Raw genomic sequence first — 25,000 nt, forward strand, 5'->3', positions numbered from 1 at the left:
TCTCCATCTTCTGCTTCTCCGACTATGACTTCAGCACATTCTCAAACATCTGCACAAAATACAGCCGTTGTTGTGGTGTGTTGTGTTGTGTTGTGTTGTGTTGTGTTGTGCTGTGCTGTGCTGTGCTGTGCTGTGCTGTGCTGTGCTGTGCTGTGTGGTTGGTCTCTCCATCTTCTGCTTCTCCGACTATGACTTCAGCACATTCTCAAACATCTGCACAAAATACAGCCGTTGTTGTGGTGTGTTGTGTTGTGTTGTGTTGTGTTGTGCTGTGCTGTGCTGTGCTGTGCTGTGCTGTGCTGTGCTGTGCTGTGTGGTTGGTCTCTCCATCTTCTGCTTCTCCGACTATGACTTCAGCACATTCTCAAACATCTGCACAAAATACAGCCGTTGTTGTGGTGTGTTGTGTTGTGTTGTGTTGTGTTGTGCTGTGCTGTGCTGTGTTGTGCTGTGCTGTGCTGTGCTGTGCTGTGTGGTTGGTCTCTCCATCTTCTGCTTCTCCGACCATGACTTCAGCACATTCTCAAACATCTGTACAAAATACAGCCGTTGTTGTGGTGTGTTGTATTGTATTGTGTTGTGTTGTGTTGTGCTGTGCTGTGTTCTGTTGTGTTGTGTTGTGGCGTGTGGTGGGTCTCTCCATCTTCTGACTTCTCCAGCCATGACTTTAGTAGCACATTCTCAAACATCTGCACAAATACAGCCATTGTTGTGGTGTGTTGTGTTGTGCTGTGCTGTGTTGTACTGTACTATACTGTGTTGTGCTGTGCTGTGTTGTACTGTACTATACTGTGTTGTGTTGTACTAAACTGTACTCTGTTGTTATTTTATTGTACTGTATTGTGCTGAGCTGTGTTGTACTGAGCTGTGTTGCATTGTGCTGTGTTGTATTGTGCTGTATTGCATTCACACATCTACACTGTAACAGCAGTCATTTTTTGTAGTGTATTGTACAGTGATGTGCTTACTGAATTGTACTGAACAGTGTTGTACTGTGCTGTATCGCATTGTACTGTATTGTACTGTCATGTGCTGTATTGAATTGTACTGAACAGTGTTGTACTGTTCTGTATCGCATTGTACTGTGTTGTACTGTCATGTGCTGTATTGAATTGTACTGAGCAGTGTTGTACTGTGCTGTATCGCATTGTACTGTGTTGTACTGTCATGTGCTGTATTGAATTGTACTGAATAGTGTTGTACTGTGCTGTATCGCATTGTACTGTGTTGTACTGTCATGTGCTGTACTGAATTGTACTGAACAGTGTTGTACTGTGCTGTATCGCATTGTACTGTGTTGTACTGTCATGTGCTGTATTGAATTGTACTGAACAGTGTTGTACTGTGCTGTATCGCATTGTACTGTGTTGTACTGTCATGTGCTTACTGAATTGTACTGAATAGTGTTGTACTGTGCTGTATCGCATTGTACTGTGTTGTACTGTCATGTGCTGTATTGAATTGTACTGAACAGTGTTGTACTGTGCTGTATCGCATTGTACTGTATTGTACTGTCATGTGCTGTATTGAATTGTACTGAGCAGTGTTGTACTGTGCTGTATCGCATTGTACTGTGTTGTACTGTCATGTGCTGTATTGAATTGTACTGAACAGTGTTGTACTGTGCTGTATCGCATTGTACTGTGTTGTACTGTCATGTGCTGTACTGAATTGTACTGAACAGTGTTGTACTGTGCTGTATCGCATTGTACTGTGTTGTACTGTCATGTGCTGTATTGAATTGTACTGAACATTGTTGTACTGTGCTGTATCGCATTGTACTGTGTTGTACTGTCATGTGCTGTACTGAATTGTACTGAACAGTGTTGTACTGTGCTGTATCGCATTGTACTGTGTTGTACTGTCATGTGCTGTATTGAATTGTACTGAACAGTGTTGTACTGTGCTGTATCGCATTGTACTGTGTTGTACTGTCATGTGCTGTATTGAATTGTACTGAACAGTATTGTACTGTGCTGTATCGCATTGTACTGTGTTGTACTGTCATGTGCTGTATTGAATTGTACTGAACAGTGTTGTACTGTGCTGTATCGCATTGTACTGTATTGTACTGTCATGTGCTGTATTGAATTGTACTGAGCAGTGTTGTACTGTGCTGTATCACATTGTACTGTATTGTACTGTCATGTGCTGTATTGAATTGTACTGAACAGTGTTGTACTGTTCTGTATCACATTGTACTGTGTTGTACTGTCATGTGCTTATTGAATTGTACTGAACAGTGTTGTACTGTTCTGTATCGCATTGTACTGTGTTGTACTGTCATGTGCTTACTGAATTGTACTGAACAGTGTTGTACTGTTCTGTATCACATTGTACTGTGTTGTACTGTCATGTGCTTACTGAATTGTACTGAACAGTGTTGTACTGTTCTGTATCGCATTGTACTGTGTTGTACTGTCATGTGCTTACTGAATTGTACTGAACAGTGTTGTACTGTGCTGTATCACATTGTACTGTGTTGTACTGTCATGTGCTTACTGAATTGTACTGAACAGTGTTGTACTGTGCTGTATCGCATTGTACTGTATTGTACTGTCATGTGCTGTATCGAATTGTACTGAACAGTGTTGTACTGTGCTGTATCGCATTGTACTGTATTGTACTGTCATGTGCTGTACTGAATTGTACTGAACAGTGTTGTACTGTGCTGTATCGCATTGTACTGTGTTGTACTGTCATGTGCTGTACTGAATTGTACTGAACAGTGTTGTACTGTTCTGTATCGCATTGTACTGTGTTGTACTGTCATGTGCTGTACTGAATTGTACTGAACAGTGTTGTACTGTGCTGTATCGCATCATACTGTATTGTACTGTCATGTGCTGTACTGAATTGTACTGAACAGTGTTGTACTGTGCTGTATCGCATTGTACTGTGTTGTACTGTCATGTGCTGTATTGAATTGTACTGAACAGTGTTGTACTGTGCTGTATCGCATTGTACTGTGTTGTACTGTCATGTGCTGTATTGAATTGTACTGAACAGTGTTGTACTGTGCTGTATCGCATTGTACTGTATTGTACTCACAGCACTGTTATTGTCCTGCAATTTTGTGTGTGTGGTTTTTGTCGTCAGAAGAGATTTCACTGTGTAAAATTCGAGCTGTTCTCCCCCGGGAAGAGTGCGACTGACCTCCCTTAGTGATATCATCCCCCCCCCCCTTCTGTGTGCCTAGGGAAGCACTCTCTATACACTGCAATTGAAACGTAACGCACAGACACAGACATCAGGCACAGACAATTACTCACAGACACACACACACACATTACGTTACTCACACACACAAAATCATTACACATACATTACTCACACAAAACACCCACAACCCAACCCCCCTTCCCTCACACATCCACACATACAACATTGCTCACACACTCAAAAAAATACTACATGCACAAAAAAACAACAACAACCCAACAACGCACCATCACACATACATTACTCACACACACACACACACACAAAAACAACCCACCACACACATTACTTACACTCAGAAAAAAAAAGAAGAAAATTACACACTCACACACAAAACATCACACAAACATTACTCACCCTGCCCCCCACTTTCCTTCACACACACACATTTCTCTCCCCCCCACCCCCCCCATCCCACTCAAACAAGCACACACCCCTCCCACACCCACACAAGACAGAAACCAAACCTAAACCCTCACCCTCAGCATCAAGGCATAGTTCTTGCGCACAATAAGACGTACAGACATAAACTTCTTCATTCGGGGGCTGCAAATCCCACGTTCACTCATATGTACATGAGTGGGCTTTTTGACTGTTTTTAATCCCACCATGTAGGCAGCCATACTTCGTATTCGGGGGTACAGAGAGAGAAAACAAAAAAAAACAACAAAACACCCTGCCCTCACCCTGTCCCGAGTCAGCATCATGGCGCGGTTCTTGTGCACGATACGGATGTACCCTGGAGGCTGCATCCACGCCTCGCCGTCCACCTGTACAGGTACCGGCTCGTCGCCCAGGATCGTCACTTTCACCTGTCGACACTGTCACACACACCACCACGATTGTCACTTTCGCCTGTCGACACTGTCACACACACCAACACGATTGTCACTTTCACCTGTCGACACTTGTACCAAGCAAGAATGAACGAAATTAGAATAATGTGTTGGTATGAGAATACAGGTACCTGGTCCACAGGGGAAATAATCATGGTATGAGTCAACTCGTACCTGGAGCAGAATGAGTTAAACGTAATGGAGTGGAGCAGAATGAGTTAAACGTAATGGAGTGGAGCAGAATGAGTTAAACGTAATGGAGTGGAGTGGAATGAGTTAAACGTAATGGAGTGGAGTAGAATGCGTTAAACCTAATGGAGTGGAGTGGAATGAATTAAATCTAATGAAGTGGAGTAGAATGAGTTAAACGTAATGGAGTGGAGTAGAATGAGTTTAAACCTAATGGAGTGGAGTAGAATGAGTTAAACCTAATGGAGTGGAGTAGAATGAGTTTAAACCTAATGGAGTGGAGTAGAATGAGTTAAACCTAATGGAGTGGAGTAGAATGAGTTAAACGTAATGGAGTGGAGCAGAATGAGTTTAAACCTAATGGAGTGGAGTAGAAGAATGAGTTTAACCCTAATGGAGTGGAGCAGAATGAGTTAAACCTAATGGAGTGGTGTAGAATGAGTTTAAACCTAATGGAGTGGTGTAGAATGAGTTTAAACCTAATGGAGAGGAGTAGAATGAGTTAAACCTAATGGAGTGGAGTAGAATGAGTTAAACGTAATGGAGTGGAGCAGAATGAGTTAAACCTAATGGAGTGGAGTAGAATGAGTTTAAACCTAATGGAGTGGAGTAGAATGAGTTAAACGTAATGGAGTGGAGCAGAATGAGTTAAACGTAATGGAGTGGAGTAGAATGAGTTAAACCTAATGGAGTGGAGTAGAATGCGTTAAACCTAATGGAGTGGAGTGGAATGAATTAAATCTAATGAAGTGGAGTAGAATGAGTTAAACGTAATGGAGTGGAGTAGAATGAGTTTAAACCTAATGGAGTGGAGTAGAATGAGTTAAACCTAATGGAGTGGAGTAGAATGAGTTTAAACCTAATGGAGTGGAGTAGAATGAGTTAAACCTAATGGAGTGGAGTGGAATGAATTAAATCTAATGGAGTGGAGTAGAATGAGTTAAACGTAATGGAGTGGATTTGAATGAGTTAAACCTAATGGAGTGGAGTAGAATGAGTTAGTGGGAGTAGAATGAGTTAAACCTAATGGAGTGGAGTAGAAGAATGAGTTTAACCCTAATGGAGTGGAGCAGAATGAGTTAAACCTAATGGAGTGGTGTAGAATGAGTTTAAACCTAATGGAGTGGTGTAGAATGAGTTTAAACCTAATGGAGTGGTGTAGAATGAGTTAAACCTAATGGAGTGGTGTAGAATGAGTTAAACCTAATGGAGTGGTGTAGAATGAGTTAGTGGAGTAGAATGAGTTAAACCTAATGGAGTGGTGTAGAATGAGTTTAAACCGTTTATAATGGAGTGGTGTAGAATGAGTTAAACCTAATGGAGTGGAGCAGAATGAGTTTAAACCGTTTATAATGGAGTGGTGTAGAATGAGTTAAACCTAATGGAGTGAAGTAGAATGAGTTAGTGGAGTAGAATGAGTTAAACCTAATGGAGTGGAGCAGAATGAGTTAAACCTAATGGAGTGGTGTAGAATGAGTTTAAACCTAATGGAGTGAAGTAGAATGAGTTAGTGGAGTAGAATGAGTTTAAACCTAATGAATGAGTTAAACCTAATGGAGTGGTGTAGAATGAGTTTAAACCTAATGGAGTGAAGTAGAATGAGTTAGTGGAGTAGAATGAGTTAAACCTAATGGAGTGGTGTAGAATGAGTTTAAACCTAATGGAGTGGTGTAGAATGAGTTTAAACCTAATGGAGTGGTGTAGAATGAGTTAGTGGAGCAGAATGAGTAAAACCTAATGGAGTGGAGTAGAATGAGTTAAACCTAATGGAGTGGAGTAGAATGAGTTAAACCTAATGGAGTGGAGTAGAATGAGTTAAACCTAATGGAGTGGAGTAGAATGAGTCTGAACATAATAGAGTGGAGTAGAAAGAGTTCAACAATCATCTACCTGAAGATCTAGTCATCGGCCCCATCCACATGTAATATGCAGCTTCTGTTCAAACGTGTGTGTGTGTGTGTGTGTGTGTGTGTGTGTGTGTGTGTGTGTGCAGTGCATGCATGTGTGAGTATGCACAAGTTTTTATATTGATATGCACTTGTATGTATCCTAATTTCTACTGTATCTGTGTTTGTGTATGATTTTTGATTTATGTTATGTACCTTGTTACGTACTATCCCCCCCCCCCCCGCCCCCCAATATTCCTTGTGACCCCGGTACACTTGGTAATAAAGACACATTCTATATTATTCTATTCTATTCTATTCTAACCTTGCAGAACAGGCACAGTTTTGTTAAACTTGCATCGGCAAGAGTACTGCTCAGCTATCCTCCTGAGCAAAACTTTACCTGAGCGATTCGATGATGCTGGATATCGATCAAACGTGACACCGCTATCTGCATGCCACCGAACACCGCCACCACCTCTAGAATCTTGTCGTCGAAACTGGGTGGTACAAAGTTCTGGGGAACCAATTCAAAGGCCGTTATGAACGAACAGTCGTCATCATGCTATTATGAAGTACTGAAAGTATAAAAATTAAAAAAAAAAAAAAAAAAAAAATCAATTTAAACTAGGCTATAAATGAACACTTATCATTTTGAATTCGTGCTGGAGAAATCATGTGGAACAGCATAAAATCCATTATAAATGAACAGCTTTTATCATGTTATCATAAGCTGCTGCAAAATATCATGTGCAACAATTAAAACACAATCATAAATGATCAAATATCATTACACCATTATGAATTATTGCTTAAAAAAAAAAAAGAAAAAAGAAACGCAACAACAGAGACGCTTTGATATTTTATTGTCATTACCTGCACAGGTCTATTGACAAGGCGGGGATAGGGTTAATTCTTATGTCACCACAAGAACCATACCACACTCTGCGCAACAACAGAGACAGAGAGAGAGAAGGGGGGTGGGGGGGGGGTGGGAAGGAGAGAGCGAAACGACAAGACACGACAAAGACGTATTCATTTCTAACAAGTGTAATCATTCCTAAGAAGGGTACATGCTAAATTACATCCAACCCTCGCCTCTAGAGAAGGCAACTGGTGCCGGCAAACTGAAAGAAAGAAAAAGAAAAAGAGCAGCAACAAAAAGAAAGAAAAAAAGAAAGATGAGTCAGAGTTTGAGAGACTGACAGAGGTAGATGATGGGACTGATATCAAATGTCGTTTTTGTTTCAGATGAGTGAAAGAAAATGTGTTGTGTTGTGTTGTGTTTTACTGCACTGTATTGCGATGAATTTTATTGCATTGCATTGTCTTGCACTGCCTAGAGTCCAGGAAATATAGAAAGACAGTGAAAGACAGGGATGGACAGAGGGACAGACAGACAGAGAAACAGACAGGGACAGACAGAAGGGAGAGACTGACATGAGTCAGGAAGAGGGTGAAAGCAGTGTCAAGGAAAGACGGAAAAACAGTGAAAGAGAGGGATGGACAGAGGAACAGACACACAGAGGAAAATACAAGAACAAAGAAAACAGAAGGACAGAGAGACAGAGAAACAGACCGACAAGCAGACATGGACAAACAGACAGACATTAAACAGACATACAGACAGGAGCAAACAGAGAAACAGATGTAAACAGATAGGAACAGAGAAACAGACAGACAGAAGCAGGCACAGATAAACAGACAGACAGGAACAGACAGGCAGAAGCAGGTAGACAGCAAAAGAGATGGAAACAGACAGACAGGAACAGACAGACAGGAACAGACTGAGAAACAGACAGACAAACATACAGAGAAGCAGGCAAACAGACGGACAGACAGAGAAGCAGACAGAGAAACAGACAGGAACAGACAGAGAAACAGACAGGCAGAGAAACAGAAACAGACAAAGAAACCAACAGACAGAGAAACAGACAGAAACAAAGAGAGAAAAACAGAAACGGAAAGACGGACAGGAACAGACAGACAGAGAAACAGAAAGACAGACAGGAACAGACAGACAGAGAAACAGAAACAGAAAGACAGACAGGAACAGACAGACAGACAGAAACAGACAGACAGGAACAGACAGACAGAGAAACAGAAACAGACAGGAACAGACAGACAGAGAAACAGAAACAGAAAGACAGACAGACAGACAGAGAAACAGACAGAAAGGGAGACAAATGACTGACCTCATCCTGCTTTGATCCTCCCCAAAAGTTGGTCCCGCCACAGTAACTGCACATACAAAATCATCTCACGTCACTCGCACACACTCACGGGTGCAATAGCCGAATGGTTAAAGTGCTGGACTTTCAATCTGAGGGTCCTGGGTTCGAATCTCGGTGCACCTGGTGGGTAAAGGGTGGAGATTTTTCCGATCTCCCAGGTCAACATATGTGCAGACCTGCTAGTGCCTGAACCCCCTTCGTGTGTATGCGCACGCAGAAGATCAAATACGCACGTTAAAGATCCTGTAATCCATGTCAGCATTCGGTGGGTTATGGAAACAAGAATATACCCAGCATGCACACCCCCGAAAACGGAGTATGGCTGCCTACATGGCGGGGTAAATAAATAAAAACGGTCATACACGTAAAATGTTACATGTCTGTCTGAGTGTGTATGTGTGTGCGTCTGAAATCTGATTGAATGACACAGGAAACGAATGATGAGCACCCTGTGGCAGCTGTCAGTCGGCTCTATCCAGGTAGGCAGCCTGTGGTGCAAATGTCCCCGTGTATGTAAAGCGCTTAGAGCTTGGTCTCTGACCGAGGATAGGCGCTATATAAGTATCCACATCAATCAAATCAATCAAACACATAAAACCACGATGATGACTATCTGAGAGTGTTCATGAAGAAGACGACGTTTACCTGGGAATGTTCATGACAATGTTTACCTGGGGATGTTCGTGACGACAATGTTTAACTGGGAAAGTCCATGTTTACCTGGGAGTCTTCATGATGACAATGATGTTTTCCTGGGACTGTTCATGACAATGTTTACCTGGGAAAGTCCATGTTTACCTGGGAATGTTCATGACAACAATGTCTACTTGGGAATGTTCATGATGATGATGTTTACCTGGGAAAATCCATGTTTACCTGGGAATCTTCATGATGACGATGGTGTTTACCTGGGAATCTTCATGACGGCAATGATGTTTACCTGGGAATGTTCATGATGATGATGATGTTTACCTGGGAATGTTCATGACGACAATGATGTCTACCTGGGAATGTCCATGTTTACCTGGGAATGTTCATGATGACAATGTTTACCTGGGAATGTTCATGATGACAATGATGTTTACATGGGAATGTTCATGACGACAATGATGTCTACCTGGGAATGTCCATGTTTACCTGGGGATGTTCATGACAACAATGATGTTTACCTGGGAATGTTCATGATGACAATGTTTACCTGGGAATGTTGGAATGTTCATGATGACAATGTTTACCTGGGAATGTTCATGATGATGATGTTTACCTGGGAATCTTCATGATGACGATGGTGTTTACCTGGGAATATTCATGACGACAATGATGTTTACCTGGCAATGTTCATGATGATGATGTTTACCTGGGAATGTTCATGACGATGATGTTTACCTGGGAATGTTCATGACAACAATGATGTTTACCTGGGAATGTTCATGACGACAATGATGTCTACCTGGGAATGTCCATGTTTACCTGGGAATGTTCATGATGACAATGTTTACCTGGGAATGTTCATGATGACAATGATGTTTACATGGGAATGTTCATGACGACAATGATGTCTACCTGGGAATGTCCATGTTTACCTGGGAATGTTCATGATGACAATGATGTTTACCTGGGAATGTTCATGATGACAATGTTTACCTGGGAATGTTGGAATGTTCATGATGACAATGTTTACCTGGGAATGTTCATGATGATGATGTTTACCTGGGAATCTTCATGATGACGATGGTGTTTACCTGGGAATATTCATGACGACAATGATGTTTACCTGGCAATGTTCATGATGATGATGTTTACCTGGGAATGTTCATAACAACAATGATGTTTACCTGGGAATGTTCATGATGATGATGTTTACCTGGGAATGTTCATGACAACAATGATGTTTACCTGGGAATGTTCATGACGACAATGATGTTTACCTGGGAAAGTCCATGTTTACCTGGGAATGTTCATGATGATGATGATGTTTACCTGGGAAAGTCCATGTTCTCCTGGGAATGTTCATGATGACAATGATGTTTACCTGGGAATGTTCATGACGACAATGATGTTTACCTGGGAAAGTCCATGTTTACCTGGGAATGTTCATGACGCTGATGATGTTTACCTGGGAATGTTCATGATGACAATGTTTACCTGGGAATGTTCATGATGACGATGCCCTGCAGACTGGGCAGGGGGATACGCTGACCGTCGCACTCCAGCAACACTCGCTGGTCCAGGTTCTTGAAGGTCTGGTTGATCATCTCCTTGCCGCCCAGCACCCCGTACCACATCAGGTTCTTGGTTCGACTCCTGGAATGTCCGGCATACAGTCACAGTCACAGTCACAGCTATATGTAGGTATGATCGTCATTCAGGTCTGACTCAGCCACAGCTATATGAAATCGTTATGTAGTGTGTTCGTTCTTTAGTTCAGTGTCTTTTCACTATCAATGATATTAGACAATTAAAAAACAAAAAAACAAAAAAGGGGTGGGATAGGGTTGGGGGGGGGGGGGGTGTGATTGGGGGGAGAGGGGTGAGAAGGGAGAGGAAAACAGAAAAGGTAGAAAACGACCAAAAAATGCATAACTAACATGCGATTACATTTAACAGTTGTGTGTGTGTGTGTGTGTGTGTGTGTGTGTGTGTGTGTGTGGATGGATGTTAGTGTGTGCGTGGGCGTGTGTGTGTGTGTGCGCACGTGTGTGTGTAGGGTATTTTTGTCTTGTGTGTGTGTGTGTGTGTGTGTGTGTGTGTGTGTGTGATTGTTCATACCTGCAATTTGTAGTATTGTTCTTGGTGTATAGATATGCACACAGGTGTTGTTTTTTCACGTGCAGAGGTATGCTATTGTGCACTACTGTATGTGTGATGCTTCATGTGAGGCACTCTGAGCCTGAGCCCATTACATGGGGAATTCACGTCAAATAAGTACTGTCTATTATCATGATGATGATGATATTGTTCATCATTATCATTCTTATTAACCCTTTGAGCCCTGACCACCGCTTAACCGGTGGTAGAGAAAAAATGACATAATGCCTAGCCACCGGTTGAGCGGTGCGTCAACACTTGTGTGGTGTTTTGCTATTGGTTGACTTATATTAAAGAGCCAATCAGAAAAACCGTAATATTCTGACGTCAGTGAACGTAGTACCAACATGGCCGCGCCTTTTCACCGTGTTTTGTGCATGTGCTTTGGATAAAAAAGATCGATTTCAATATAAGTCAACCAATAGCAAAACACAACACAAATGTTTACGCACCGCTCAACCGGTGGCTAGGCACTATGTCATTTTTCTCTACCACCGGTAAAGCGGTGGTCAGGGTACTCTTTTTATATCTGCCGTGACACATTAAATACCAATTATTTGCAAGTTTTGGCTCAAGAGCTCAGGCAGAAGGGTTAAAATTGCTCAGGAACTCAGGGCTCAAAGGGTTAATGCTATGATGATGATGATGATGGTGAAGATGATGATGATTATTATCATCATTCAAGTGTGTTTGACTAAGACCACCAGAACAGCAGAGGAGGCAACTACTGCCCTGTTCTGACTATCTGGGCTAGAATCTGATTATAGTGGAGAGTGTCTTCAGAGCAAAGAGAGTGTCTTGCCCCAAACTACATCCCCACTCTCTCTGCCAAGAGGGTTTCAGGACAGTCTGTGCTTGGATTTGTTTTTGTTTTTGTTTTGTATTTCTTTTTATCACAACAGATTTCTCTGTGTGAAATTCAGGCTGATCTCCCCAGGGAGAGTGCGTCGCTACACTACAGCGCGCCACCCTTTTTTTTTTTTTTATAATTTTTTTCCTGCATGCAGTTTCATTTTTTTTCCTATCGAAGTGGATTTTTCTACAAAATTTTGCCAGGAACAACCCTTTTGTTGCCATGGGTTCTTTTACATGCGCTAAGTGCATGTTGCACACAGGACCTCGGTTTATCGTCTCATCCAAATGACTAGTGTCCAGACCACCACTCAAGGTCTAGTGGAGGGGGAGAAAATATTGGTGGCTGAGCCGTGATTCGAACCAGCGCGCTCAGATTCTCTCGCTTTCCTAGGCGGACGTGCTACCTCTAGGCCATCACTCCACTCAAAGGCCAACTAGCCCCCAAAGGCCCACAGGTAGAAGCACTTATACATCTCTCTCTCTCTCTCTCTCTCTATATATATATATATATATATATATGTGTGTGTGTATAAAAACTGTAATTCTTGTAGAACTTTTTCCCAGATGCAATTTCTAGATTAAAAAACATTGAGAAACTGTACTGTCAACACCCTTTTTCCATACAGGCAAAGAACATGACAAATATAGAAAAAATTGTGCAGATAACTTAACATCAATGGTTGCCTGCGTACTGCCGGCACTGTGACTCTGACAGACAAACCTTCGTGTGGCTGTGTAAGGGCAGGGGAACTCAGAATGAGTAGCGTGGGAGTGACACCACTGAAATGGTGAAGATGATGGGACAGTAACAAAAAAAAAAAAAAAAAACAATGAAAAAAAAAATCACAGATAAGCAGCAAGACAAAGACACAGACAGACAGACAGAGTGGGCAAGACAACCAGGGGGTCAGGAATAAAATAATAATAATAATAATAATGGTATTTATATAGAGGTGAATCTTGTGCAGACAAATCAAAGCGCTTTCACACCAGTCATTCACACGCATGCATAACACTAAAACTGGAGAAACTGAAGACAAGGAAGAGGCAGGGAAGGGAGGCTGTTTTGGGAAGAGGTGGGTTTTAAGACCAGACTTGAAAGAGCTGAGTGTGGAGACTTGATGAAGCGATAGAGGAAGTTCATTCCAATTGCAAGGTCCAGAGACAGAGAAAGAACGGCGGCCAACAGTCGAGAGTTTGAATCTGGGTATGCGTAAATAGAGTGGATCCGAAGCTGATCGTAGAGAGCGAGATGGAGAGTAGAGACGAAGGCAGCCACAGAGATAGGAAGGGACAAATTTGTGAAAAGAACTAAGCTGACCTGCACTTCTCTGGGTGAACATCTCGCTTGTTCTGGAATTCCAGCGTCACCTTGGCATCCAGCCCGATGCCAAAGTAGTTGTTCATCACGCATTTCTCCTGGTACAGGTCTCTGCAACAACGATCAGCGCACTGAATTCACTGACTGCAAGACAATGCATGCTGACTGCAAAGGAATATGCGTTGACTGCAACACAATACACACTGACTGCATCACAACACAATACACACGGACTGCAACACAACACAACACACACTGACTGCAACACAACACAATACACACTGACTGCAACACAACACAATACACACTGACTGCAACACAACACAATACACACTGACTCGAACACAACACAATACACACTGACTGCATCACAACACAATACACGCTGACTGCATCACAACACAATACACGCTGACTGCATCACAACACAACACACACTGACTGCATCACAACACAACACACACTGACTGCAACACAACACAATACACACTGACTGCAACACAACACAATACACACTGACTGCAACACAACACAATACACACTGACTGCAACACAACACAACACACACTGACTGCAACACAATACACACTCACACTGACTGCATCACAACACAATACACACTGACTGCAACACTGACTGCAACACAACACAATACACACTGACTGCAACACTGACTGCATCACAACACAATACACGCTGACTGCAACACAACACAATACACACTGACTGCAACACTGACTGCAACACAACACAATACACACTGACTGCAACACAATACACACTGACTGCATCACAACACAATACACACTGACTGCATCACTGACTGCAACACAACACAATACACACTGACTGCATCACAACACAATACACACTGACTGCATCACAACACAATACACACTGACTGCATCACTGACTGCAACACAACACAATACACACTGACTGCATCACAACACAATACACACTGACTGCATCACAACACAATACACACTGACTGCAACACTGACTGCAACACAACACAATACACACAACACAATACACGCTGACTGCAACACAACACAATACACACTGACTGCATCACAACACAATACACACTGACTGCATCACAACACAATACACACTGACTGCATCACAACACAATACACGCTGACTGCAACACAACACAATACACACTGACTGCATCACAACACAATACACACTGACTGCATCACAACACAATACACACTGACTGCATCACAACACAATACACACTGACTGCAACACAACACAATACACACAACACAACACACACTGACTGCAACACAACGCAACACACACTGACTGCAACACAACACAACACACACTGACTGCAACACAATGCACACTGACTGCAACACAGTAAACACTGACTGCAACACAATTCACGCTGACTGGAACACAACACACACTGAAGCAGAAGATGAAGAAGAAGACCATGAAGAGAAAGAAGAATTAGAAGAAGAAGAATTAGAAAAAAGACGAAGAAGAAGAAGCAGACAATAAAGATGAAAAAGACTGAGATAAAGAAGCAGAAGAAGAAGCTGCAGCGGAAGAAGAAGAAGAAGAAGAAGAAGATGATGATGATGAAGAAGACGCAGACAATAAAGATGACGAAGACTAAGGTAAAGAAAAACAACAAAGAAGACGACGATGAAGAAGAAGAAGAAGACAGAGAAGAAGCAGAAGAAGAAGACGAAGGGAAGGAATATCTCACAGTGGAATATCTTGTTCCAGGAGGAAGAGAAAAAGGAGAAGAAGAAAAAGGAGGAGGAGGAGGAGGAGAAGAAGGGTTGGAATATCTCACAGTGGAATGTCTTGCTCCAGGAGGAGGAGGAGGAGGAGGAGGAGAAGAAGAAGAAGAAGAAGAAAACAACAAAGGAGGAGGAGGAGAAGAAGAAGAAGAAGACAACGAAGAAGAAGAGAACGAAGAAGAAGACAACGCCGAAGAAGAAGAAGGAAGAAGAAGAAGAAGGAGGAGGAGGAGGAGAAGAAGAAGAAGAAGGAAGAAGAAGAAGAAGAAGAAGGAGGAGGAGGAGGAGAAGAAGAAGAAGAAGAAGAAGAAGAAGACAACGAAGAAGAAGAAGACAACGAAGAAGAAGAGAACGAAGAAGAAGACAACGCCGAAGAAGAAGAAAACGAAGAAGAAGACAACGCCGAAGAAGAAGAAGACAACGAAGAAGAAGAAGAAGAAGAAGAAGGAAGAAGAAGAAGACAACGAAGGAGAAGAAGAAGAAGAAGAAGACAACGAAGCAGAAGAAGATGAAGAAGACAATGACAAAAGATGAAGAAGATAGAGAAGAAGACAATGACAGAAGATAAAGAAGACGATAGAGAAGAAGACAACGACAACGAACAAGAAGAAGACAACAAAGAAGCAGAAGAAGATGAAGAAGACAATGACAGAAGAAGAAGCAGACAACGACGATGATGAAGAAGAAGAAGACAAGGAGAAGAAGAAGAAGAGGAAGGAGAAGAAGAAGAAGACAACGACGACGACGACAAAGACGAAGAAGAAGAAGACAACGATGACGAACAAGAAGAAGACAACAAAGAAGCAGAAGAAGATGAAGAAGAAAATGACAGAAGAAGAAGCAGAAGAAGAAGACGAAGACGGGAGCGGAAGAAGAAGGACAAGAGGAAGAAGAGAAAGACACAGGTACGTCTCTCACAGTGGAATGTCTTGCTCCAGCAGTGGAGAGGCGGCAGCACAGAGAGCGTCAGCGTTGGCCAGCAGCACTTTGCTGATGAAGCTGCCCCCGGCCAGGTGCTTCGCTATACTGCTGTTGATGCCTGCACACACACAAACACACACACACACATGTGTACAACACACACACATATATATGTATACACACATACACATATGTATACTCACACACACACATACACACACACACACGTATACAACACGCACACATATATATGTATACACACATACACACACCCAAACACACACATATGTATAAACACACACACACACACACACACACACATGTATACAACACACAAACATGTGTATGTATACACACATACACACACCCAAACACACACATACACACACACACACACACACACACACATACACACGCACACACACTTGCGCTCGCATATGCACACATATACATGCATGCATGCACCGCACACACATGTATGCACATGCATGCACACACATATACATAATATGCATGCACACACACACACAATACACACACACAAACATACAGATACAGGCACTCGCTCACACACACACACACACACACACAGAGAAACACAGACACAGACACACACAAACAAACATACAGATACAGGCACTCACACACACACACACTTCGATGAAATCACATATAGCCAAGGTACTCAATTCAGACAGACAGACACACACATACACACACACAGGCACACACACACAGACACATAGACACACACACACAGATGTCAAATGCTAAGTTGTAGGAACAATCAGGAAATTTTGGTAAGAGCATTTTGAATTTGGTAGGAACACTCAGACTGAGCCACATCAGCAAACACTGACTGCTGATAGAAATGTTGAACTCGCACACAGTGCAACGAGCATGCGAGTTCCTCCTTCTGCGTTCACTCGTATGCACACGAGTGGGCTTTTACGTGTATGACCGTTTTTACCCCGCCATGTAGGCAGCCATACTCCGTTTTCAGGGGTGTGCATGCTGGGTATATTCTTGTTTCCATAACCCACCGAACGCTGACATGGATTACAGGATCTTTAACGTGCGTACTTGATCTTCTGCTTGCATATACACACGAAGGGGGTTCAGGCACTAGCAGGTCTGCACATATGTTGACCTGGGAGATCGTAAAAATCTCCACCCTTTACCCACCAGGTGCCGTCACCGTGATTCGAACCCGGGACCCTCAGATTGACAGTCCAATGCTTTAACCACTCGGCTATTTCGCCCGTCGCGAGTTCCTCCAAACTGGAGCGAATGATGCATGGATATTTTTCAGTGTACCTTTGGCAAAAGTGGAGTGATGGCCTAGAGGTAACGCGTCCGACTAGGAAGCAAGAGAGAATCTGAGCGTGCTGGTTCAAATCACGGCTCAGCCGCCGATATTTTCTCCCCCTCCACTAGACCTTGAGTGGTGGTCTGGACGCTAGTCATTCGGATGAGACGATAAAACGAGGTCCCGTGTGCTAGCATGCACTTAGCGCACGTAAAAGAACCCACGGCAACAAAAGGGTTGTTCCTGGCAAAATTCTGTAGAAAAATCCACTTTGATAGGAAAAAGAAATAAAACTGCACGCAGGAAAAAATACAAAAAAAATGGGTGGCGCTGTAGTGTAGCAACGCGCTCTCCCTGGGGAGAGCAGCCTGAATTTCACACAGAGAAATCTGTTGTCATAAAAAGAACTACAAATACAAATACAAAACTTCTGTCCCCGCCGCTGCTGTGGCACATCTGTGGCACTGTTTCGCTTCCCTCATCTTTGTTCGTCTTGTTTCTCACAATCAGAATCCATGGCTGACTTTCTCTGTTTCAAGCCCTTTGTTCCTTCCTTGCACTCCATAGCTTGATCCACTCTGGGCACAAACGCTGTTTGACCGAGACTCAACTTGATTTATCTACGCTCTTCTCTTCTTCGGGCAAAACGATTAAGCTGATTGGTCAACTCGATGCTGTTTCGATGTAAACACGTACACGATTAGCTGAGCATCATCACGTGAGACCAAGGTTAGCAGTGACTGCCCTGGCCTTGAGATCAGTAGGTGTAGAGTGTGTGGGTAATGTTCTGACAGGAGAGCATGTGACCATGCTACACAGTCAAAATATGAACTCATCGGAACAATTTTGACATTGACGTAATGTCGGAACAAACTGCGGTCGTGCATAACAAAATATGGCGAAACAGTAACTGATGGCAGCATCTCTGCATATATAGACCCGCCCACCCCTCCCCCCTGCACACACAGCCGCACATGATGATGATAATGATGGAGACTCCCGTCAGATGAGCAGGCAGACAGGCTTAACTGTCGGTGTGTGTCCTTATATGGGAGAAGAGGCCGATTCTGGATGCGCAGCACTTCCCACAGGTGTTGCAAGGGAAAACGTCTCAAAAAGTTGAGCCCTGCTTCCTTCGCTCACGCTTCTCCTTAATGGCCAGCATTCTCTTGTTTTAAAACGTCTTTATGCCACTAGAGCACAGCATCCTCCAGCGAGAGTGGTCAAGGGCATCAGTTTCCCAGGAAGCGATGTCTATGTCACAGGCTTTGAGGTTTGTCTTCAAGGTGTCCTTCAAGCCCTTGCAGGGTCTTCCAAGTTCGCGGTGGCCTTCCTTCAGCTGGCCATACAGCAGCATCTTCGGGATCCTGCAACACCCACACCCCATACAAACACACAGACCCTCCCCCCCCCCACTGTCCCCCCCCCACTCCCATCTCCCAACACCCCCCCCAACCCGACCCCCACACCCACCAGGCAAAGCAGAGGCGGCAGAGTCCATGAAAGGAAGCTGCAGTTTGGGGATGGGGGGCGTGGAGGTGGTGGAGGGGTTGGAGGGGTCAGAGGAGGTCGTCGTGGCCTGGCCAGCCTTGGCGTGAAGCTTGGAGTCCACGCTGGCCGAGCGGTTAAAGGTGCTCATGCTGCTGATGCGCCGAGACGCAGGGCCCAGCGGGGAGCGCGAACCTGCACAGCAACAAAGGGGTGGGTGGGTTGGTTGGCTGGTTGAATGATGAGACTTGAACTCCAGTTGAGGATTTTTGTCTGTGACAATGCTTGTTTTTAAGTCTCCCGTTTATGTTCAATGACAATGTTCTAAGCCCACAGTTCATGTTCCATGACAATGTTTGTTTAACCCCCCCCCCCCCCCCAACCCTCCCCCCATGTTCTATGACAATGTTTAAGTCACCAGTCCCCAATTCTTGTTCCATGACAATGTTGTTTAAAATTTACAAGTTTATGTTATGCGACAATGTTTGTTTTCAGTCTCCAGTTAATGTTCCATGACAATGTTTGTTTAAAATCCCCCACCCCCACAATCCCCCCCTCCCAAGTTCTATGACAATGTTTAAGTCACCAGTTCATGTTCTATGACAATGTTTGTTTTAAGTCTCCAGTTTATGTTCAATGACACTGTTTTAAGTCCCCAGTTCGTGTTCCAAACTTCAACACAGTCACAGAAATGCCCCGGATAGGAGGAGCTGGTATTATACTCCATGTTTGGTGATATATATACTTACCATGTCAAACTGATGCAAACGAGGCCAATCGGTTTGCTCTGCTTGGCCAAATTTCGCACAGCTAACGGTGAAAAGATGACCTGTCTTGCCCGGTCCCCTCTTAGCCAATCAAACGCCTAAGTTTAGAGACAATGTTTAAGTCCTCAATTTAACCTTTTGATCCCTAACCACTGCTTTACCGGTGGTGGGGAGGGGTGGCATAATGCCTGGCCACCGGTTGAGCGGTGCGTAAACACTTGTGTCGTGTTTTGCTATTGGTTGATTTATATTGAAGAGCCAATCAGAAAAACCGTAATATTCCGACGCCAGCAAACGCAGTACCAACATTGCCGTGCCCCCTCACTGTGTTTTGTGCATGTGCTTTGGATAAAAAAGATCGATTTCTACCATGAACTGCGCAGAGTCTCAACCTGACACGCTTCCTTTGATCAACTGATTCTGCATGCTCAGATTCATTTTTAACATCACTATCTGTAGCAAAATCATCCGACTTGAATTCTACCTCACTATCAGAGTAATCACTGAGTAATCACTCACTTTGATTTTCCAGTCAAAACATGGGAGAAAAGACAAGAGTGGAATTCAAACCCACATCCTCACATGAACCTCTGTACTGGCAGATTTGATTTGATTTGATATGATATGGATACTTATATAGCACCTATCCTCAGTCACTGACCAAACTCTATGCTCTTTACAAACACGGGGTCATTTGCACAACAGGCTGCCTACCTGGGTAGAGCTGACTGACGGATGTCTATGGGTGCTCATCATTTGTTTCCTGTGTCATTCAATCGGATTTCAGGCACGCATGCATGCACACTCAGACAGACATTAACATTTTACATGTATGACTGTTTTGCTTATTCACCCCGCCATGTTGGCAGCCATACTCCATTTTCCTGTGTGTGCATGCTGGGTATGTTCTTGTTTCCATAACCCACAAAACGCCGACATGGATTACAGGACCTTTAACGTGCATATTTGATCTTCCGCATGCGTATACACAAGAAGGGGGTTCAGGCACTAAGCAGGTCCGCACATATGCTGATCTGGGAGATCAGAAAAAATCTCCACCCCCCCCAAACCTGACGCCGTTACCGACTACGAGTTGAACCCGGGAACCCTCAGATTGAAAGTCCAGCGCTTTAACCACTCGGCCATTGCGCCCGTCTTAATTAAACCATTCTGTCACCTTCTGGTCCCTCACCTGGGGGCTGCAGCTGGTGGGGGGAGGAGGCGGGGGGCACGGGGGAGGAGGGCTTCTCCGAGGAGGACTCCGGGGGGTCGGTGGCAAAGACGGAGAAGCTGGGAGCGGAGCGGGAGGTCTCCCTGGAGCAGGACGTCGACGCAGACGTCGACGTCGACGATGACGTCCTCCCGCCTTCCAGGTGCCGGTTGTCCAACAGCTCCAGAGTCTGGGCGTTCTGCTCGTCCACCGCTGTGTGTGTGTGTGTGTGTGCAGGGGGGAACAGAGTGCAACAGAACAGAACAGAATAGAACAGTATAAGATAGAGCGGAACAGAGAAGAGAACAGGATAAATAAGAACAGAACATAATGGAACAGAATAGAGTAGAACAGAACAGAATAGAGAACAGAACAGAACAAAGTAGACCAGAAGAGCAGAACAGAATGGAGAAAAAATAATAGATGAGAATCGAACAAAGTACAAAAGAACAGATCAGAGCAAAATATAACAGAGCAGAACGGAGTAGAAGAGAAGAGCAGAACAGAATACAGTAGAATAGAACAGAACTGAATAGAGTACAACAGTATAGAATAGAGCAGAACAGAATAGAGTACAACAGTACAGAATAGAGCAGAACAGAATAGAGTAGAACAAAATAGATTAGAGTAGACCAGAATAGAGTAGAACAAAATAGATCAGAATAGAGTAGAATAGAACAGAACAGCGAAGAGCAGAATAGAACAGAGTAGAATAGAACAATTAAAACACAATACAACCAAGCAGAATAGAACAGAACAGAGAAGAGCAGAATAGAACAGAACAGAGTAAAACAGAACGATTAAAACACAATACAACAGAGCAGAATAGAACAGAACAAAGAACAGAGTAGAAGAGATAGATATGGACATCATCTTTTCGTTCCTCGTCACATCATCCCAGATCCTCTCTCTTTCTTCCTATCTTTCTCTCTCTCTCCATCCCTCCCACCTCTCTCTCATGCTATCTTGCTCTCTCTCTCTCTCTATACCTCCCTCTCTTTCCTGCTATCTCGCTCTCTCCCCTGCTGTACCCCTCCCCCCTCTCTCCCTCCTGTTATCTCGTTCTCTCTCCCTCCCTCCCTCTCTCTCTCTGGCTATCTCTCTCTCTCTCTCTTATTCATCACTCTCCTGCTACCTCCCTCCCTCTCTCCTCTAATCTCTCTTGCTTTCTTGCTCTTTATTCCTCTATCTCTCCCCCATCTCTCTCTCCTGCTATCTCGCTCTCTCTCCCTCACACCCCCTCTTGCCTCCCTCTCACTTTCTCCCATTCTCTCTCCCACCCTCTCTCTCTCTCTTCCTCCCTCTCTGAACTCTCATGCTCTCTCTGAAGACAGGACAAACAGTGACAACTCTGTGTGCTCTACCTTTCTCTGTGTGTTCGATGATCTGTCGCACGGCTTTCTTCAGGCTGTTGGCCCGGGACATGAGGGCATCGCGGGCCTTGAACACCTGAAACACACAACAGCCACCTGAAGTCTGTCACTTTATTTGTCTCTGTATTTGTATTTCTCTTTTTTATCACAACACAGATTTCTCTGTGTGAAATTCGGGCTGCTCTCCCCAGGAAGAGCGTGTCGCTACACTACAGCGCCACCCTTTTTTTTTTCTTTTTTTTTTCCTGCGTGCAGTTTTATTTGTTTTTCCTATCGAAGTGGATTTTTCTACAGAATTTTGCCAGGAACAACCCTTTTGTTGTCCTGGGTTCTTTTGCATGCGCTAAGTGCATGCTGCACACGGGACCTCGGTTTATCATCTCATCTGAATGACTAGCGTCCAGACCACCACTCAAAGTCTAGTGGAGGGGGAGAAAATATCGGCGGCTGAGCCGTGATTCGAACCAGCACGCTCAGATTCTCTCGCTTCCTAGGCGGATGCATTACCTCCAGGCCATCACTCCACTGGATAACAATAACAATAAATATGTGCAATACCAGTATCCAAATCAATAAACAGGTGCTATATAAGTGTCCATATCAATCAATAGGTGCTGTGTAAGTATCCACATCAATTATTATTTTGTATTTGTATTTTCTTTTATCACAACAGATTTCTCTGTGTGAAATTTGGGCTGCTCTCCCCAGGGAGAGCGCGTTACTGCACTACAGCGACACCCCCTTTTTTAAATTTTTTTCCTGCGTGCAGTTTTTTTTTTTTATTTGTTTTTCCTACTGAAGTGGATTTTTCTACAGAATATTGCCAGGAACAACCCTTTTGTTGCCATGGGTTCTTTTACGTGCACTAAGAGCATGCTGCACACGGGACCTCTGTTTATCATCTCATTCGAATGACTACATAGGGGCTACATAAGTATCCATATCAGTCAACAGTCCCTACACAAGTATCAATATAACGTGGAGTGGAGTGATGGCCTAGAGGTAACATGTCCGCCTAGGAAGCGAGAGAATCTGAGCGCACTGGTTCGAATCATGGCTCAGCCACCAATATTTTCTCCCCCTCCACTAGACCTTGAGTGGTGGTCTGGATGCTAGTCATTCGGATGAGACGATAAACCGAGGTCCCATGTGCAGCATGCACTTAGCACACGTAAAAGAACCCACAGCAACAAAAGGGTTGTTCCTGGCAAAATTCTGTAGAAAAATCCACTTCGATAGGAAAAACAAATAAAACTGCACGCTGGAAAAAATACAAAAAAGAAAAAAAAAAAAGAAAGAAAAAAAAAGGGGGTGGCGCTGTAGTGAAGCGACGTGCTCTCCCCGGGGAGAGCAGCCCGAATGTCACACAGAGAAATCTGTTGCGATAAAAAGAAATACAAATACAAAAACCAAAAAATATCAACAAAACAGGCACTGTATAATAAGTAGCCACATCAAACAACAGGCGCCATATAAGTATCCATATCGACCAATAGGTGGTACATAAGTATCCACATCAATCAAAAGGTACTATCCATATCCAAACAAACAAAAAAAAAGACAGCCAGCCAGCCAGCCAGCCAGAAAGACAGACAGACAGCCAGCCAGCCAGCCAGCCAGCCAGAAAGACAGCCAGCCAGCCAGCCAGAAAGACAGACAGACAGACAGACAGACAGACAGACAGACAAGCCACTGACGGGGGTGGGTTTGGTGGTGGGGGCCGTCAGAACACGAGGCACGGTGTCCCGGTCGGCAGGGGGAGGCGACTCCTTTCTCTCCCCAGTGCTCTCCCCTGCTTGCTCCTCTTCCTCGGCCTCCTCCTGCTTCCCCACAGGTGAAAAAAAACACACAGAGAAATAAGGTAAGGTGAGGTAAGGTAAGGTAAGGTAAGGTGAGGTGAGGTAGGGTAAGGTGAGGTAAGGTAAGGTAAGGTAAGGTAAGGTAAGGTAAGGTAAGGTGAGGTGAGGAAGGGTAAGGTGAGGTGAGGTAATGTAAGGTAAGGTAAGGTAAGGTGAGGTGAGGTGAGGTGAGGTAAGGTAAGGTGAGGTAAGGTAAGGTAAGGTAAGGTGAGGTAAGGTAAGGTAAGGTAAAGTGAGGTAAGGTAATGTAAGGTTAGGTGAGGTAATGTAAGGTAAGGTGAGGTTAGGTAAGGTAAGGTGAGGTTAGGTAATGTAAGGTGAGGTAAAGGCACAGTAAGGTAAGTTAAGGTAAGGTTGCATTAAAACAGCTTTTAATGCAACCTTACCTTGGTACCTCAGAGTGGATTTCTTCTACAGAATTTTTGCCAGAGGACAACACTCCTGTTGTCATGGGTTCAATAGGCATGCTGGGTATGTTTCTAGTTTCCACTGACATGGATTACAGGATCTTTAACGTGCGTATCTGATCGTCTGCATGTGTATACATACACACAAAGGGGCGTGGTTCAGGCACAAGAAGATCGGCACATATGTTGACCTAGGTGATAGAAAAAAAAAAAAAATCTCCACCACCCTTTACCCACCAAGGCGCCGTTACCAAGATTTAAACCCCGGGACCCTCAGACTGAAAGTCCAACGCTTTAACCCACTCGGCTATTGCATACGTCGACTGTGAAACAGTCCTGCACTATTATATTTATTTTTTAGTTGGTTTTTTTTTTTTTACTTTATTTATTTCATTGTATTTTATTTCATTTTATTTTAAATTTTTTATTTTTATTCATTTTTTTTCTTCTCTTTTTCTCAAGGCCTGACTAAGCGTGTTGGGTTACACTGCTGGTCAGGCATCTGCTTGGCAGATGTGGTGTAGCGTACGGTATATGGATTTGTCCGAA

The 25,000-nt window shown here is 43.7% G+C and overlaps 1 protein-coding gene across 8 annotated transcripts in view; it reads right to left on the bottom strand.

Moving 5' to 3' along the window:
• The window catches only part of LOC143275352 (diacylglycerol kinase delta-like), a 314,465-nt gene that overhangs the window by 24,533 nt on the left and 264,932 nt on the right, over window positions 1-25,000 (bottom strand). For all 8 annotated transcript variants that reach the window (XM_076579394.1, XM_076579393.1, XM_076579395.1 and 5 more), the window contains 10 exons: window positions 23,883-24,005; window positions 22,177-22,261; window positions 20,795-21,025; window positions 18,821-19,030; window positions 16,036-16,156; window positions 13,352-13,462; window positions 10,513-10,671; window positions 8,329-8,374; window positions 6,537-6,650; window positions 3,909-4,043 (listed from right to left, as the gene is read on the bottom strand). In XM_076579394.1, coding sequence (XP_076435509.1) covers window positions 3,909-4,043; window positions 6,537-6,650; window positions 8,329-8,374; window positions 10,513-10,671; window positions 13,352-13,462; window positions 16,036-16,156; window positions 18,821-19,030; window positions 20,795-21,025; window positions 22,177-22,261; window positions 23,883-24,005 — 1,335 coding nt within the window. The remainder of the gene's footprint in view (window positions 1-3,908; window positions 4,044-6,536; window positions 6,651-8,328; window positions 8,375-10,512; window positions 10,672-13,351; window positions 13,463-16,035; window positions 16,157-18,820; window positions 19,031-20,794; window positions 21,026-22,176; window positions 22,262-23,882; window positions 24,006-25,000) is intronic.

The sequence above is a fragment of the Babylonia areolata genome, chromosome 30 (genome assembly GCF_041734735.1).
Source record: "Babylonia areolata isolate BAREFJ2019XMU chromosome 30, ASM4173473v1, whole genome shotgun sequence".
NCBI classification, from domain to species: Eukaryota; Metazoa; Mollusca; class Gastropoda; order Neogastropoda; family Buccinidae; genus Babylonia; species Babylonia areolata.